Source organism: Ammospiza nelsoni, chromosome 2 (genome assembly GCF_027579445.1).
Source record: "Ammospiza nelsoni isolate bAmmNel1 chromosome 2, bAmmNel1.pri, whole genome shotgun sequence".
Classification (NCBI taxonomy): Eukaryota; Metazoa; Chordata; class Aves; order Passeriformes; family Passerellidae; genus Ammospiza; species Ammospiza nelsoni.
Window position 1 is genome coordinate 101,704,054 of NC_080634.1, and position 18,558 is coordinate 101,722,611.

Genomic DNA, 18,558 nt, shown 5'->3' on the forward strand with positions numbered 1-18,558 from the left:
TATAGCACAGCTGTTCTTTCTGATGTGTCCCTGAAAGAATTCACCATCTGGCACTGATGATATCACAGCCTGTTGCTATGGGACCATCATGTCATCACACATATCCCACACTCAGCATCCTTTCAGAGCAAAACAGTGCAGCTGGCACATCTGAGTCCAGCAGGCACCAGAAAAAGGTGACAAGCACCACAGGGCCAGAATATAATGATAAAAACAGCTGGTAAGAACATGCTCAGTTATGGGGCTTCTCTGAGGAGGAAGGACTTCCAGTGTGCCCCTAACACCCAGGGCAGTGACAATAAAACAGGACAGCAAAACAGCTGTGGCACTGCTGACACAACTCTGTTGCAGAGCAGTATCAATGAAAATGTCATGCTTTGCTCAACAAATATTTTCTTGTCTCTACTGCAGTGTGGTCTGGCATTACTGGAAATCCTAAATTCATCAACATATATAGAGAAAAACTGATAAAAAGTAGTGAATATTACTACCTTCCCATTACACAGTGTATTATTCATTTGACTGCTATTGGTTTAAAATGCATTTCAGATTTATATTCTGCAGTCACGTAAGAATTATTCTGTTTGGAGAAACTGACACAACTTGTGTTTCAAGTGCATTGCAGCAGAACTGGCTGAGGTTTTATCTCAACCTTACCACTTTTCAGGAAAGGACAGCAGAAGGGGAGCCTTCAGCTATTACTCAGCCACTTCATGGAATATGCTACAGACCAGAAGCACGGCCTTTGATGAGTTATTGTTTAAGTAAAAACATACTTCAAACATTTATTTCTGTGAAGTCCCCGCCTTCAGTCCACATAGAAGATATTATAGGATCTTAATTCTAAAAAAAGCCTAATATACATAATCTGTAACCACATTTACATTTTTTGCAACTCTCTGACAAGGACAACTTAAATTTCCTGGTATTTTATTACACTTTGCAAGTGAGAAGCAGGCCTTGCAGCCTTAACAAGCAGATGTGGAGGTGACAGGAAATGGAATTTCCTAATTAGTTTCTGAAATGTATGAGATGATGTTATTGCTGGAGGTAGCAGAAACCAGACATGATGACTGACATCTTTTCCTGTTCAATGCAAAGGATGGGAGTAACACAGCTATATGAGTATCAAAATTGCTGAAATACAATGCAGAGACTTTTTCATGCTGGCTGCTTGTACAAGCCTAGACCAAAAGAGTTTACTGAATCTCGGGCTAAATAACAAGTAAATGGGATTACATTAAACAGCTTAGCACTAGGTGTCTTCCAACTTGACTCCTTTTGACCTCAATAACAGTAAACTTTGGTGGAGCTGAATCACCAAACAGGAGGGGTTGCTCTAACTAGAAAATGTATGAGATAGCTGAAAGCTGAACCTCAGGACTGGGATTTCAATCTTCATCTTCAGTAGAAGCATGTGGAAAGATTCTAAACATCCCTATAAACAGATCAGAAATCTTGTTATCTTCCTGTGCCAACACCTGATGGCAGCTGTCTAGGGGACATGAATAAAACACTATTTTTTTAGCCCTCCCAAGCTATCAGTAAGGTCCAGATTACGGACATCCAAAGACAGTGGTGTATTTTTAATAGCTCCTCATAGACTTTTCCTCACTTCTTACTGAGTCAAGAAATTGTTGCTTTTATTTAAAACAAACTCTTAAAGTTAAGGAGTACCACTTGTAACTCTATTTAGAAGAAATCCCCACCAATTCTTTCCTCTTTTCTCATTCCTTCCTCCCTACAAATTATGTCTTTGGGATGGCTGAAAACAACAGGCATGGGGATAGCAGTTATGTGTATTTTGGTTTTTCAAAAGGCTTTGCAGGCAAAAGATCTCAATGTAGTTTAGGGAACCAGCAGTGGTATTGGCATCATTAGGCTGAAAAGTATTTTCTTTTCAAAAGCTATGTGTGTTTGCATTTATTCTGTTTGCTTGCCTTCTTAGAAGAAAGGGATTAATGACTGAAGGGGAAAAAATTTGTTCTGTGACTGTGTAATGAAATCCATGCTCAGAGAATCTCCATTACTCCCTGCAAGCTCAAGAGAACCAAGTCTTTCTCCACTTTTGGCCAAGCCAGACAGAGCATTCCTGGCCTGTCAATATTAGTAGTTGAGGCTGATGCCTGTACAACCAATACCAAAGAACGGACTGAGTCCAAGCAATTCCTCTGCCATGACAGCCAAGGTCTCCAACACAACACCCAAATGGCAATGTCATGGTCTGTCACCCACCCACTGTGAGCTCCTCTGCACTGTCACTGTGTGCCAGCTCAGCAATTCCAGTTATGTGAGAATCCAGGAAGAGGTGTGAAGCCTTGAACACCCTGAGGCCAGAACCACCCTTCAGAAGCAGCTGAGACTCCCTTACAGGCTGCTATCCTACCTAAAATACAGCCCATTAGAATTAGTGTCCTTTGGACTATCCATGCAGGAACACAGGAGACAACAGGTTAGTCAGGGTGGACAGCTGATTGATTAGCACACAAACATGAAAAAAGATTTTTGTCACAGCATGAATGTATTGTTTATCAAATAATACATTTTCCAGGAGGTTACACTTTTAAGAAACCAGAAGGAAAACAGAGTTGGGATGTTTCATTTTGACAGACTATATTTCACATTTTGGGCAATTATCTTGGCCCCTCTCTAATTCTTTCAGCCAAAATGTTCAGCCCAGCATGCCAAAAATCACACTTAAAACTCAAAATTCAAGCAGCTGAATCTGTGTCTTGCTTTTCTCAATTTCTACATCAAGAGCTAGACTGCTATTAGTGCAACAAGAGATGAAGACACCAATATTTACAACATATTTCACATAATGAATGAGAAGCTTTTACTAAGAGAAAGACACAAATGACCAAATCTCTATGTGTTACATATGTGATGCTTATCCTTCATAAAGGCTGTTAGAGAAATTTAAGTTGCTTTTTATTAACACTTTTTCCAAATGTGAGATGTCTGCAGCCAGCCATTAATGAGACCCCTGTCAAAAAGGATGAATACCTACCTGTAATGTTGATTGAGAAAATGATGCTCATCAAAAGGGCTGAATCTCTTCTCTGTACACACAGGCACACTGAGCTGTCAGCTGCTGTATGGGGAAAAAATTCTAAAAGAACAAGAGCCCTTGACAACGTCACCATAAAAGTAAGCAATTTTTCTTTCAGTAGGAAACAGGTCATTGCTTCATTTCTATGTCACATTTGTATCACACCAATTCTGAAAGGGGTTTTTTGCTCATTCCTTTTAAGAAGGCTTTTAGTAGAAAAGACCTATTACATTTTTCTCCTATCTTCAAAGCACCTACAACCAATCACAAACTCTTCTCTTGAAAATAAGGCTGATTTGTTTGTAACAAATGAGGAAACCAGTTTTTGAAATGAAGACTGACTGGATGACAATTTTTGACTTCAGGGTATAATAATCCTTGTACTGGAGCTGGGAAAAGCTCATGAGAAACAGTACCACCAGCAAGTGAAGAATTCCCTTTGGGCAGGACTACACCAAGAGCTGGCATAACTGAAAGCAAAGGTGCAACCTTCTGGAGAAGGAGGAATCAAATCTGCAGCACCACAGCTGCATTCTAGTCAAGGAACATTGTGTCTTTGGGCAAAACAAGGGGCACATGCTCCCATGACTGAGGACTGCAGCAGAATACATGTGTGCAAGAAAGGTGAATGTTACAGACAACTGAAGTGCCATTTTTGAGTTGTTGCTGCATTTCCTTCATGATCACATGATTTTGTGTGAGGTGTTTATCAGAAATGTAAAATGACATGGAAGAGAGAGTAAAAGAACTGCAACACAGAATTTTCAAGTTCTGCTGAATTTCCAGCAAAATGCTACATCTAGGGGTAGTTGGCCAGATGTCCCCTTTTGCTGGCCTATCCCCTGAAATGAGATTATTTGGCAGCAACTTTTAAATCTGCAGAAGGGTATTTCAGGAGTTAGTAGGTAGCTCCTAAGGAATAATTCATCCAGTTCTCTCTTCTTCTAACCTCATAGCATTTTTAAGCATATTAAACCCTCTTAAAAATACTTATAAGAACCAAAGGCAAGGTAATTTCCTTTATATATTTCTTTTTATAGATTTATTTTACATTTTATGTGAAGTAGGAAAGGAATTCAATGTTTGTCTTATATGAGGTCTCCACAAATACTTTTTGAGACCAGAATTTCTGCTTCTGCTAGCAGAACCAGTTGGATAAAGAATCAACCACAGCAAGAACTGGAACCTGTATTGAAAAGTAAGAACAGCCCAGTCCTACCTCACCCATTCTTCCTTTTTTTTCTGAACTGAACTGCACAGGGAAAACACCATCACCACACTGGAAACATTTCAAATAGGAACAGAGAAATTTATGCATGTTAATCTGTGACAAGGTTTTCCCCCAGTGGATACAGCAACCCTCCCATTCATTTTGCACCACACCATGCATGTGTGGTATTGCCTGACATTGCTGTGAAAGTCCTGTCAACACTCCTCGTGCTTCTCCATATGTTAAAACCACTCCTGCTCTAAGTTCAATCTTCCTTAAACAATACAGCAGCTAAAAGAAAGCTTTACTATCTAAGAACTGAAGAGTTTTAAGTACGGAAGTTTGTTTATATAAAAAAATAAAAGTAATTTACAAGGTGTTAAGAAGAAAATTTATTTGGTCAAAGGAAGGAAACCCAAACAAAACACTGAATTTTTGACAAAACCCACCAAAAACAAGAGTAACAACAAATGCAGAACTGTTAATAATCCTTTTCTCTCTCCTGTCTCATTGAAGTTTTTCAGATTAATCACATCAGAAGTAAGTCTTGGAAACTGGAGGCTTTTTCATTTCAGTGTTCAGTTTAACTTCATCTGTGAAAGATGTGGAACTGACATGGAAATTCTGCTTTGAAAAAACAGTAACTACTACTGAAAGCAAAGATATTCCAAACTGCACTGCAGACTTGTTTTGCTGCAGCTGGCTGCTGCAGAGGGCACAGCAACTGCTGAGTGCATTACAAACTACACATGCTACAGAGAAACTCTGGACACTCAGTCAGCATGAAAACTGAAGTTAAAATTTTACTTGTAACCTTCCTCTGTTGCCAGGAAGGCAGATGAGTGTGTCACTATGAAACCAGCAGACGATTCCTTTGCCCTGGCATGGAAATGCAGCAATGTCACAAACTACTGCCCTTCAATCCACAATGATATTTTATCAGCAGAGAGTCCTTTTAAGCATTCAGGGCACCATTTTCTAAGGAGCCATTTTCTAAGGAGCCACAGGTTTTGAGGGGCAAGTTCAGCTTCATTTACACAAACCACCAGTGTGCCTCACTCTGTGGGGCAAACACAACTGGCCCAAAGTAAAGAGTGACAGAAGCAGGACCAAACCAGCTAGTGCAGATGGATGAGCACACACAGAGGCACATCTCTGTGCAGATGGATGAAAACAGATCTACTTGCTTATGCTTAAATTTTGTGCATGTCCTATGCACTTGGCCATTGGAAACCTGCACATAAATCTGACATATAGCCCACAGGGGTACATGCTCTGTAAACATTGGTCAGATACAGTCTATCACTCTAATAAGCCTTCTTTAAACCTTCAAGTCTTCAAGCCCATTGCTGTTTTTTATTAGAAAGGCAAAAATCACTGTAGGCACTGGCTCCAATAGCACTGTGTCCTCTTAAGTTTCTCTTCTGCTAAACACATCTCTAACAGACAGGACCACATCAGGCCTCTGCCCCATCCTCCCACCCTTTCATTAAACATTTTTCTATATAATGTTGCTTTAGAGTCAAACTCCTGCCAGACAAGTATCAGTCTGGAAGAAAAACTTCCTGCTTTATTACAAACCTTTTAAAAAGAATTCCAATGTCTGGGCTATGGTAATTTGATAAGTTGTATCTTGGCCAGTGGGCTCCTGATTCTCAAAAAAATCCAAGATTAGCAGACATAACACTTCAAGCTATGCTGTGTGAAACAAGATCCTAATACTACTATGTTAAATAAGACTAGAAAATGGGATCACTCAAATTCCTAAACAGGAAGAGCAGATAATTTGTAAAGTCTTTCTCTTCTCTGCATTGCTTTAAGTTTTCCCAGTTCACTGGGTATGGACATTGTTATGCTTCTTGCATGTGTGGTCAAGGCAAGTGAGTATCAAATGATTGAATTTTAGACAGGTTTGATATTCCTGTCCCTCCTATTACTACTTGACAATTGTATGTGTGTTGAATGTGAACATCACTGACAGACACTGTAAAAGAAAAAAGGCCAAAGAAATACATACTGTCCTTGCCAGACTCTCCCTTAAAGTCCAAAACCAAACTTGCAGTTTGTTCTTTCAGCAGCCCAGCCTGAGGCACCTGACCCTGTAGCACTGGTGTGATTTATCTCTTACTTATTTCTGGTGTGATTAATCTGCCACGTCAGAGCACAGTGCAGGTACTCACAGCTTAAGGGGAATAATGGGCCAGTATTTGGGCTGCTTTTTGTCACAGTTCCTGTCAAAGACAAGCTGCATGGCAGCCTCCATTGCCTGGATTTTGGCAGCTTCAGCACCATACAGCTTCTTCATTTCTGCCATGCGCCTCTCCCCAGGCCGTTCTGTGGGCGGCTCCACTGACCGCTCCACCCGCCAGTGCAGGTCCTGATCAGCCTCCACGTAGGGGTCCTCAGCTTCCAGCTGCTGCTGCCTCCCTAGACAAATAAACCATAAGAGATGTAAGTTACTGGGCTGTCAAATAATCATGCTTTATTTTAACTTTAAAAATATTATATATTCATATTTTAGCTGAGTCTAAAAGGAAAAAATCCACATGTTCTAGGCTGCAGCTGCACTCATTTTCCATACAGAAATTCCTACTAAATGTGATGATAAAGCCAGGCTGGAATAAATGGGGAGAAATGAAGAAGATCCTGGAACTGAATCCTAAACGTGTAGGAAACCTCTGTATTAGTACTACTAAGCAAAAATCAACATTGCTCCATTTCTCCCCCAAACACACATGGCCCTGAAAAAAAACCAACAAAACAACAAAACCCAAAACACAACCCCCCTCTCCCTCCCAAGAAAACTGAAACAACCCAACCAAAAAATCCCAAACCACTCCCCACACCAAAAAAATCAAACAAAAAGGAGAGTTGTTTCCAAAATAATGACTTAGCAGCTGAGAAAGGAAACAATGCACAGGACAATGCAACTTTAGCTGAATGATAGCCAAGAGAAATGTAATCAGTTACTACTCTGTGAAAATGAACAAATGGGTCTGTCATGTCAGCCATTAAGTGCATTCAATGGAACACAGCTGTAAGCATCGTGTTTAGATAAACTGTCCAAACTCAGCCATTTCTCAAGACTTGCAAAGTTCAAAGCTGGCAGCCTTACTCTATTGCTTTGAAAACAAACAAAACACCACCAACATAAAGCATGCATCACGTCTTTTAGAGAGGATTTAAAACAATTCAAGAGGTGAAACATTTGGACCAATCTGTCAACAAAAATGCTGTGGTAAGCCTGACTGGAAGCAAGAACTTGGTTGTGGCATGTCCAAATCTACTTCTGCTTCCTGGGTACTGCTCTGATGAAAGAAACAATGCTTTGTGCAGTTAAAACATCAGAGCGCTACACAAAACTCCCCTCTTATGGGGGCATTTCTACAAGAGAGAGAAAATCACCCAGCAGCTGAACTCCTCAATAACAAATGAGCATCCTCAAAACCGTGTAACAGGCACAATTCACTACTGATGACAGCAGTAGGGTTTTTTTTGAACATCAAAAAGGACAGAGTCTCCACAGGTCAGGATGCATTGGTCACACACAAGACATGCTTCTCTCAGTGTTTGGTGCCATGTACTTCTTCTCTCTTTCACCCTAACCCAGAGATTTAGCTTCCACAACACACATGGCATCTGCAAACTCTAACCCAAAGTTAAATATCCTGACATTTGTGTGTCAAACATCTGCAGTTTATTTTTATACTGGAAAGTACTGTACCAAGCAGCCAAGTGACTGTCAGCCTTCCTAAAGGAATTATCCCCTGAACACCATTCACAGAAAACAGATATTTTAAACAATACGATCAGAAACTTCAACTTTGGGATCTGTTTGTGCTACAGACACAGAAAGCTTTTGTCCTGTCATTTGAAACACCATTTGTATTGGTCATAGAAGGGATTGAGGAGTTATTAGCTATCTATTCCAGAAAGCCATTTCTGTGATTTTGCTTTAAGGGCACACCCCTGCATTAGTCTGCACTGCCAGAATTCACAAGGAAATATACATTAGAGTCCATATGTGTTTTTGGAAGAGTCAGATTTATTTGGTGTTGGGCCATTTTAACCAGAAGGTCTGAATTAAAGAAACTAACATTGTCTACAGAGAGCTCAGCACAGTATAGCACCCAGGCTACACCCTGCACCCCACTGAAACCAAGCTCCTGGGACACCACACTGCCCACACCTGCACAGCATGCTTTTAAGCACAAACTTCTTGCACATTACATTGAATAGTTTTAGACTGATAAAACCAAACAAGACTATACTGGCAAACCAATGTTTCTCACTGTAGATTACACAGGAAAACTGGCAAGGCAATGAATTGGACCCATATTTGTTAACTCTCTTGGGACACTAGATAATTTCTTGTACTTCTGTATTGCCCAGGGAAATTTTTAATTCTTCAGTTTCATAACTGCATGCTAGAGACAGCTGCTTCCTCTCTTGTTTGCTGTAGAATGCTGTCTGATAGCTCACTGCACACGCTGATCCTTAAGAAAAAAATTTCTCTGGAGATAGATAATGAATTCTTCTGTTTGGAAATTAAATGGGTCTCTAGCAGAAGCTTCATGATGGATGAGTGGATTACAGTTTAGTGTGCATCAATCTCCATTTCTCAACACAGAGTAGTCCATAAATCTGTAGATCCTAATTGTAACAATCAAAATAATAATACCAATTTAAATTCCATTCTCAGAATTACCTGATGTATGTCTAGAGTGTTTTACTTTACACTAATCAGATATAGTGCCTGTAACTTTCTAGCTTTATTTCTGCTGTTCCATAGCTACTGGTTCAAAAAGTCCCAGAGTGATTGTATTACAGAGTTTTAGACACATAAATCAGGTCTAGAATCCAGGCAGAGGCTCAGGACAGAAATGTGCTATTAAGGACCCACATTTTTTTGCACCAAAGGCTGGATTTGAGCACAGAACATGACAGCTGTTGCTGGTAATACCACTGCAGCTGCAGGGAATACACTGCAGTTTCAAATCAGTTATCTGGGCTACAAGTGACCTTAAAGATCATCTGAATCCACCCCCCCTGCCACAGGAAGGGAGAGTGTCCCCCAGATGAAGTTGCTCAGAGCCCCATCCAGTCTGGCCTTGAGCACTGCCAGGGATGGGACAACCACAGCTTCTCTGGGCAACCTGTTCCAGTGTTTCACCACCCTCACAGTAGGCAGCATTATTTGCTTTCATAGACTATCAAGGAATGAAGTCATGAAACTAAATGGGCATGTAAACTACTGCTTTTCCAAAAACAATATTTCCAAAAATAGACATAAGGAATAGATAACAGAGAAAGTATTGTCCTGTTGAGATGCACACTAAACTTTCTTCGGTGGGGCAAGGGCTGGGAAGTAGAAGTGCTGTAATTTCCAGCAGTCTGGGTTCTATCCATTACCTCAGAGTTTAGTTTAAAAACAATACAAAGCAGCACAACTTGAGCCAAATGTGCAACTACCTCTTCATCAAAAAGCTGACAACTAGAATCTGACAATGGAAATACAAACAAAATTATAAGCTGTCTATAACCACAAGCCTATGGAGACAACCAGAATTTCTCTGAAGCAAGCAACACATCCTCATCCACAAAGCAGATGATAGCATGGTTATCAAAATATTAATTCCCAGTCTGCAGCAACAAAGTGTCCAGCTCACTCTCAGATCAGTTTCACATTTCAAATTCTCAAGTCATTGGGCTGCCAAGTTATAAATGTAAAACAAGTAATTTTACACAATTCTAAGTAGTTCCTCCTTCTATTTCACACAGACTAAAATAAACATGCTTTCTTTTACAGCATTCATCTTCAACTACTGGCAAGCTTCCCCCAATCAAGGAACAGTATTTTGCAAATGTTGACAAGGCAGGCAGCTGCAGTGGTGGATGGTTCCTGCACAAAGAAAAAGCATTGCTGTCGTTTTCCCAGTTGGCCAGTTCCATTTCTTTTCTAAGATGCTGTTTCTCTCTCTTGAAGCTCTCTCCAAAATTAACTTATTCCTACCAAGTTCAGCTCTGCTGGGAAGTCATCATTAACTGGCCAAAAACAGCGGGGGCATCGTTTCCCAAACACAGTAAATAGAACTCTTTAACCACAAAGCAAAAAGGTCCAGCTCTGTCATGCACCCAGTGTCCTGGGTTGCCCAAAAGGTTATTGTAGTCCATATCTATCTGTGCCCAGAATGGGAAGTGTGTCTTCAAGACACTACATCTGGAAATGGAGCCTTGGGGCCAGCAGGTTCTGGCCATTTTGAAGTTGGTGTTGTGCAGGCAGAGCTCTCTCTTGCCCGTGGCTCTTGCTCTTTCCTTTCACTCTTGCAGGCAGAGAGCTGAGGCAGCACTGGTGGCAGCTCCCCTGTGGTTTTCTTCTGGGGCTTTTTAAGAGGCAGGAGGGTGTTCAGCCATGTACATGAGAGCAGGGCTCCAACACACAGAACAGCGACTTGGGAAGACAAATGTCATCACTCCAAATGTCCCCCCTTTCCTTCTTCTTCCCCCCACTTTATACACTGAGCATGATGGCAGATGGTCTGGAACATCCCTTTGGTCAGTTGGGGTCACCTGTCCCAGTTGTGGGTCCTCTGAATCTCCCATTCACCACCAAGGTCCTCACCAGCATGGCAGCAGGAAAAGCAGAAAAGGCCTTGGCTGTGTGTAAGCACCACTCAGCAATAACAAAACATTTCTATATTATCAACCCTGTGTTGAGTGTAGATTCAAAATACTGCCCCAAATCAGTCATGTGAAGGAAATAAATTCTACCCCAGCCAAAAGCAGAGCATCTACCTAACTCATGCTACACTTCTGGACCATCATTAGTAACTCTAGGCCTTATGAAACAAAGTTTCAGATTACTGTTTCTCCCTTCACCACTTCTCCCACTTTTTATGAATGACTTTTAATCAGGTGTATACTAGCTGAAAAGAAAAGTGAACAAATAGAGACAACTACCCCCATGCTCTGGAACTGCCAGAAGAGTACACTAACTACTGTATTAGCCATTCACTGCATTTGGGCCTTCATATGCACACAAATGACCTCTTACTTTCAGCAAGACTGTGACCTAAGACATAAACTATTTCCCCCCTAGGTCCTTAGAAACTCAGCTGCTTTGTTTCTCTTATTTTATAAAAGGGAAAACGTCTCACACTTTTTGCAAGTTTGATCCACTTTACATTTCTTTCTTTGTAATATCCTTTGAGAAGCTTAAGCAGTAATAATAAAAAAATTCCTGTCCAGAACTTATCCTCTTCTTATTAAAAGAAAAACAAAAAACAAAAAACCCAGCTAAATAAACCAAGGAAAAGAAACAACTTCAAAACCAAAACCCAAATAAATTTCCTTATTTAGGAAGAAGTCTCTTTGGAGAGACTTTGCAACATTAAAAGGAGACAGAAGTAGGAAGGTAATTATCTATGTCAGACTTTAAATGAAAGATTCATACCCAGCATTGTGTGGTTTCTTGTACCATTTTTAGCTCTTGGTATTTATACATCCAACCCTCAGCTCACTGCAGCCAGTGATAATAATTCCATCTGACAACGTTTCTTAACAGACATTCTTCCCCCCCACAGGTCTGTAGGTGCCCACACTCAGCAGGCTGCCATGTGCTGCCTCACACAATGGTAGGTGTGCTAAGAGGCCAAGGGCTTGCTCCTCCCAAGTGCTGAATGCCATTACTGACTTTCAGTTGCTTGCTTAGCTAGCACATTATTTTTCAAGGAAATATTGCACCTTCTCCAGTCTTGGTGTGTTTTTAATTTTCCATGATTTCAGACTGTGTGTTCACATAGTTGTCTGCTTATTTGAAATGATTAATTATTTTCTGCTACTGCTGTGTGTGCTCTTAGTGAGCTTTTCATCTTAAATGCTACCTGAGCTGATCTTGAGCAGCCCACACTAACTGTTAAAACCACTACCCATTTCTACTGATTAGAAACTCCTAGTTCTCTCTTTGAATGCCACTTCCCACGAGCCTATCTGCTGTGCTAAGTGTTCTGCCCACACAGGTTTCTCCATGCAAAATGCCATCTTCTTCATCTTCCTAGAAAAGATAAATACCTTCACCATAAACCTACATAAGAGTTTTTTGATGTGATAGAATCAGACCATTTTATTGTACCCATACTTGCATGAACTGGGTGTAACATGGGAAAAATCAAAATCTTTGCCTCAAGGAATTCCACCAAAACAGGGATTTAAATCAGGATTTGTACACAGGATATTCAAGGAGTTTAATTTCTGCAGAGCTCTAGATTTCCACAGGGCTGGAATCTCAAGTACTACCCTTTATCAAGAGCAAAGTTTTGCAGAACAAGTTTCCATCAGTGGGAGTCTACAAGATACAAACAATTGTGACTTACCCCCACATCTGTAAAGATAAAATATTCCTGGTAGCTAAAACCAGCATGGTCCTGCTTGCTGGCAGGTTACATGGAACACTAAGTAACTTACTGAAATTGTGGAAACATACTGAATGATGATTTTATAGCAGAATGTACAGCCTTGTTCTAGCTGTATGCTGGCTTGGGGAAAATAGACTTCTTTTGAAACTTCTTAAATTTAAAAGATGCTTTAAAAGATGTGACAAAGGAATTCCCTCTGACACCACATAACTTTCACCTTCCCTTTTTTAGGAGAAGTCTGATCTTCAAGGACAGCTAGGCCCTATCTTACTATACAAGCATTCTCACCAATACAGAAAAATCAAATGCTGTAGCTGACTGGAAAACACTAATTCAGAATAAAAATTACTTTTGGTGGGAATTATTGCCTGCAATGTTAAGCTTTCAGCTACCAGTCATGACAATCATGAAAAAAAACTACCAAAAATCCTGAGGATATTAAAACCCCAAATATCTACACTGACAAAATTTCCATTTGCTAGTTGAGGAAAGAATGAGTTAAAAGAAATGGACTATTTCATCACATATATCTACAAGCAATGCAATATTCTCAAGAAAAACGTTCCCTAACAGGCTTTGAAGTAAGAGCAGATGTGATTCCTTGGCAAGCCTGTGGCAGCTTGAAACCATGGTTCCATGGACATTTTTCCTTCCTCAGCTACAAAACCAACTTATGCAATTTCTACTCTTCCCCCTTAGCTGCGTGCTCCAGCTCCCAGGTCCCTCATGCTACAATTGTGTAAGGGGCAACACAAAGAATCCTACAAAAAACAAACAACCCCCCCAAACAAACAAAACTTCAACACATTATATTTAGCTCTAGAACAGTTCAGTGCCCTGGAAACACCAGAGCAGGAGCAAATGTGTAGGAAGAAGAATTGCTTAGCCTGGCTTTGGCACCAAGATGTGTTTACTGAAGCACAGCCCAACTGAAACCTATTGCTAAGAGCAGGAAATAATCTCAGGTAAGAGAGTGCACTGCCTCAGACACAGTTGCAACAGGCTGTCAAAACAGACAGCAAGCAGATTTTGCACATCTGACACACTCCAATACCTTCTTTCACTGTAATCCAATTTTTCTACACAGCTTGAAGAGGACAGCTCTGTAGAAACAGGGCAAAACTACTTACCAAGACAGAAAATGGAGAAAAATTACCTTTGAAATAAAAATGAATAGAAACCAAGGAACTAAGATTAGAACTAAGGTACTCCACTTTCAGGTTTGGTACTTAATGGTATGTGTCACTCTCAAGTTAATTAACCACATGCCTCACTGTAAATAATCTGTAAAATTAATCTAATACTTTAAAGAATTAATTATCTCTCATTATTTTGTTATTTGGGTTAAGCAACTGGCACAAAGTTATACAGCTAACTGGAGAATAAAGAAGCCGATTTTTATTTTAGAAATAAGATTAAAAACCAAGGATTGTTCTGTGGTCTCCAAAACAAACTGCCAAGGATCCTACACAGAAACAATAAAAGCCTTCATGCCCATGTTTACATTAGCACTAGGCTACACTGGTTACTGCCCAGCTAAACATCAAATCACCTTTATTTTCTTCTATTACTTTCCACAATAAAACCCCTAAAAAGGAGTATTTTTAGTCCAACCAGAAAATGCACTGAAACAATTAAACCTCATGAATATGAAACAATCACCGAGTCAATGGAATCTCAAGTGAAAGCCTGCTCTAGAATTTGATTGCACTAAATGTAATTCACAATCAGGGATTTGTTGATGAAGACAAGAAAACTCAGAGGAGAGCCCTGCGCAGTCAGGGGTCTGCAGCACACCAGAGGCACCAAGGTGTCTGTGCCCTGGTGCCATCTGACACAATCAAACTGATAGCAAGTTGCTGAACGACCACTGCTAAGAAATTAGAACAGGATCAGGCACTGGCAGCTGCCTCTAGTAAGGATCAAGTCTACTTCAATAAGATTAAACACAGACCAGCTGACTCTGCACTCCCATCCCCCAAAACAACTCCAATCTGTCACTGATGGCAACAATGCTGACACCAGACAAAGACAACACTGCTGGAGTAAACAGAAGGATTACCTAAATCTATATATAACTATGTCTTCACATACATTTATGGCACAGTCTGAGGAGACTGAACAAGGAAATGTTAAATTTTAAAAGCACTACTTTAAAAGCAAACCAAAACACAGAAGAAACATGAGTTTCACAATAGTTTTTAATGTGTGCCCTGAATGGAAATTAAACACATGCTCTTGGAAGAACATGTTTCACAATGCACTAAGCTGCTAGACAGCTAAATAATACTGAGTTTGGTACTTGCAGGAAAAAAAGAAAGGAAATAGCCTGTGTCAGTCTTCTAGATCAAACTCACACATCTGAACTTCACACTGAAATTTCTTTCTTGACTCCAGACACACCACAATGCTGAATTCAAGTCTGGTTTATTGCTTGATATGAGAGAGCATCTGTATCAAAAACACTTGAAAAACATTTTGGAGAACAACCTGCAGCCATGTTTGTGGCTGATTTTCTGGGAGGAAGTATAGTCAAGGCTATGAATTGACCTTTCAGTTAACTGGCAGGTCCAAAATTCAGTATTACCACAGACATGCAGAATTAAATAACAAGGTCTAATCCAGAGAAAATTAATTTCAGCAAGTAAATACACATTTTCTCCATGCTGCTAGTAAACTATGTGTGCTGCCTGACCAAGCATTTGGAAAGATATATCTGGAAAAAGGGTCAAACTACAGGAGTTGGTGAAACATATTACAGTTTTTGGAAGGAAGGGTTGAAGAGTAACTTTGGAAATATAAGTTTACTTCTGACCTTCTGAATTTCTCATTGCTCACTTCAGCACTCTAGTAAATTAAATGAAATATACTTGAATCCATGATGGTGACTCCTATGCCCAGTATTAAAAACACAACAAAAAACATTGGGGACATATGCCAGAAGAAACCTGCAGATGTGCATCCATTGTACCTTCCACAAAATGGGAATGTTTGATTTCAAAAGTAGTTCTAGGATTTGGTGCTGGAGCACAAACCTGAGCACTCTTCTTTAAGAGAGACAGCTGGCATCCCACTTGTCAGAAAGTTAAGTTGTACTTAGCACTTGGGAGCTTTCTGTCTCCTCTCTGTCACTTCAAGGGGATAATTCCTACATTAAGTATTTCAGTGACTTGATGAAGACTTTACACAAGGAGAGCCACCAGTCTAAAAGCCCCAGTCTGACAGCCTGCTCATGACAGAGGTCAGTACCTAATGCCAAGGGAAGGATGCAAAAGCAGAGAATGCAAATGTCTTCACATCCCCAGCATCAACTAGTGAGAAATGGAGAGATCAGAAAAATGCAGATGCTTCTCCAAAGCCAGACAGCTGCTCTGCAATCTACCACCTCAACACCTCCTCCATCAGCATGTTGTACGTGACGCAATCTTCACAGTCTGGACACTTCTACATTTACCAGTGGCCAAAAATCCCAAGGAAATGACAACTGATGAATTTTAGAGTGATTCTGCCAACACTCTGTTCAGCAACCACATCACAAACTGCAGACCTTCTAGAAATCAAGGTATTCTGCAAGGCTCATACAAAGTGAGAACAGCAGCATTTGTTTCAGCATTTGAACAACCACAGAAAAACTGAGGCCCAGCACACTCTTTAGAGACCTACATTCCTTTCTACAACTTCTGTGAACACAGAGCTGACTTTTAGAGCAACAATCACTACAGCAACTACAAATGAAATGAAACCCAGGAGATTCTTATCCAGCTAAATGTAAATGATAACACTCAATGGTGTAACACCCATGTTAATTATTTCAGTAAAAATATCCATTCAGTATTTAGCCTTCACTTTTTAACTTTATCTCCATGATTTCAGTGTACCAGAGCAGTGATCTGACAAATTCAGACATGTGTCCTTGAAATACTGTGGGAAATTTCAATAGTCACATAAACAGCTTTGGGTAGTTTGGAGGCCAGCAATGAACAGCTGGATTGCTCTGCACTGGGTACTTCATAGGTTCCAGCAGTGTTTCTCAGTATGATGCTATATCAACCTTCTCTATTTCTCTGAGCAACAGGGAAGTGCTATCACCCCTTTGCTAAAGGTCTAAACACACAGGAAATGGACACAAATTCCTAGAGCAGGAGGTGTTCTGGATTCTTTGGAATGAGCTTCACAGCAGATGACATCACATAGTGGCACAGGTGCTCACCCTTGTCACTGGAAAAGACAAGAAGGACAATGTTCCCTTGTATCCTCAGGGTTCAAGATGCATCATCCTTTGGGTATAAATGACTAGCTTTTTTCTTCCTGGCAGGCATGTGGAAGACAAAGACTTGGGATATTTGTTTCTGAATTCTACCTACATTGAAAGCTTTTGTAGATCTAGTCATAACCAAGGCTGTGATAGAAGTCTGTACAGGCCACCCAAGTCTGAGATAGGTGGCCTAACAAACTCTGCCTGCCTCTCTCACTTGATTTTTAGCATCCAAGGAAATGAGTTTTGAAAAGACCCAGGCACATGGAAGTCTCTGAACTGCCATGCCAGCACCCACATTTCCCTAATGACAAAGGATGTGAACTCCATCTGGATGCTTCTGATAAAAGTGAGGCACAGTGAGAGATGCTGAAAAGCAAATGGTGCCTCTGAAGTCTTGGCACTAACAACACCCCACTAAAATTAGCCAGGGTAAATAACCTGTTTCCAAGCAAATCTGTCTGTACAGGGGATCTGCTTTATAACAGAGAGACCTAAAATGTGTTACACCCAAGGTATTTTGCTGCCATGCTCTCTTGCAGCTTCTGAGCAGATTTTGCACATCATGAGTGTAGAAAGAAGACATCATCATTACATCCATTTCTACCTTGCTCTCCGGCATTTGCTTTTCACTATTACTCCAGTGCTGGATACCCTGAAACTTTAAACATTCTTTCTAAAAAAAAGCTCCCCCAGTAGATACCAAAATAGCTTGTGTTAGAAAATACTTCATAATCCACAATGTCACTGGCCACTTACAAGGTTGAAAGTGTCACACTAAAGGCAGATGAATTCAGATTTATCAGCAGAGAACTGAGACACAGCTCTTCCCTAGGATCATTTAGAGATCCAGAAATGCTGCATGTGGCACCCAGATGGAACCAGTAATCAAGGAATTTTAGGGAAAAGGGAAAAGTGCATCAACTGTGAAAACAGACTGCCCAAGCTGAGTGATTAGCACAGAGATACTTTTATGCCATTTTTCCCTAAAGCTGTGTCTGTCAGCATGGTCTCACCTGCTCTTTTCCACAGCAGCTGCAGCTGCTTTAACAGCCTTCCCTGCAAGGACAAAGAATGAAGAGGAGACTAGAGGAGCCACTCAGAGCAGCTGCAGATGCTAATGAAATAACCAAGCAGGCAAACCTGCCTTCAAAAAATTACCAGCACCAGTTCTGACTGTAAGCAGTCTGAGGGTCTGCATCTTCCCACACCAAACTGTTCCCATATGAAGCAATCTTCTATAACAGCATTCTGAAAGGAACAAGACTGGGGAAAGATTCCTTGCTGCCCATGTGGCCTCAGCCCTGGGGCCCACCTGTCAGTTCTTTGCCAAAACTTTGCAGAGCCCAAGTGTGTCACAGCAGTACCTTCAATCCTTGGAAACCTGATGGACACAAAACAGGTGCTGACACTCTGCATGATCTAAAACTGAATTACCACATCTATTTTCTTTGTAAAGAGAAAGTTCCAGTGGCTGATCCATCAGAGAAAGGTACTGACCAGGGATCCTTCTGTAACCAATTAACTACCAAACCCAGGTATCAAATAGATCTCAGATTGTGAGGAACAAAGCTGCTGAGAGGAGCAATGACCTGTCTCTCCTGTTTTTATTCATGTATCCTCAAGA

General features: G+C 40.6%; 1 protein-coding gene across 2 annotated transcripts in view; it reads right to left on the reverse strand.

Annotated features, from left to right (window-relative positions):
* Nucleotides 1–4,630: 4,630 nt before the first annotated feature.
* GEMIN8 (gem nuclear organelle associated protein 8) overlaps nt 4,631–18,558 on the reverse strand; it is a 28,664-nt gene continuing 14,736 nt past the window's right edge. For both annotated transcript variants that reach the window (XM_059466910.1, XM_059466909.1), the window contains exon 5: nt 4,631–6,689. In XM_059466910.1, the coding sequence (XP_059322893.1) occupies nt 6,439–6,689 (251 nt within the window). In that variant the 3' untranslated portion in view covers nt 4,631–6,438. The remainder of the gene's footprint in view (nt 6,690–18,558) is intronic.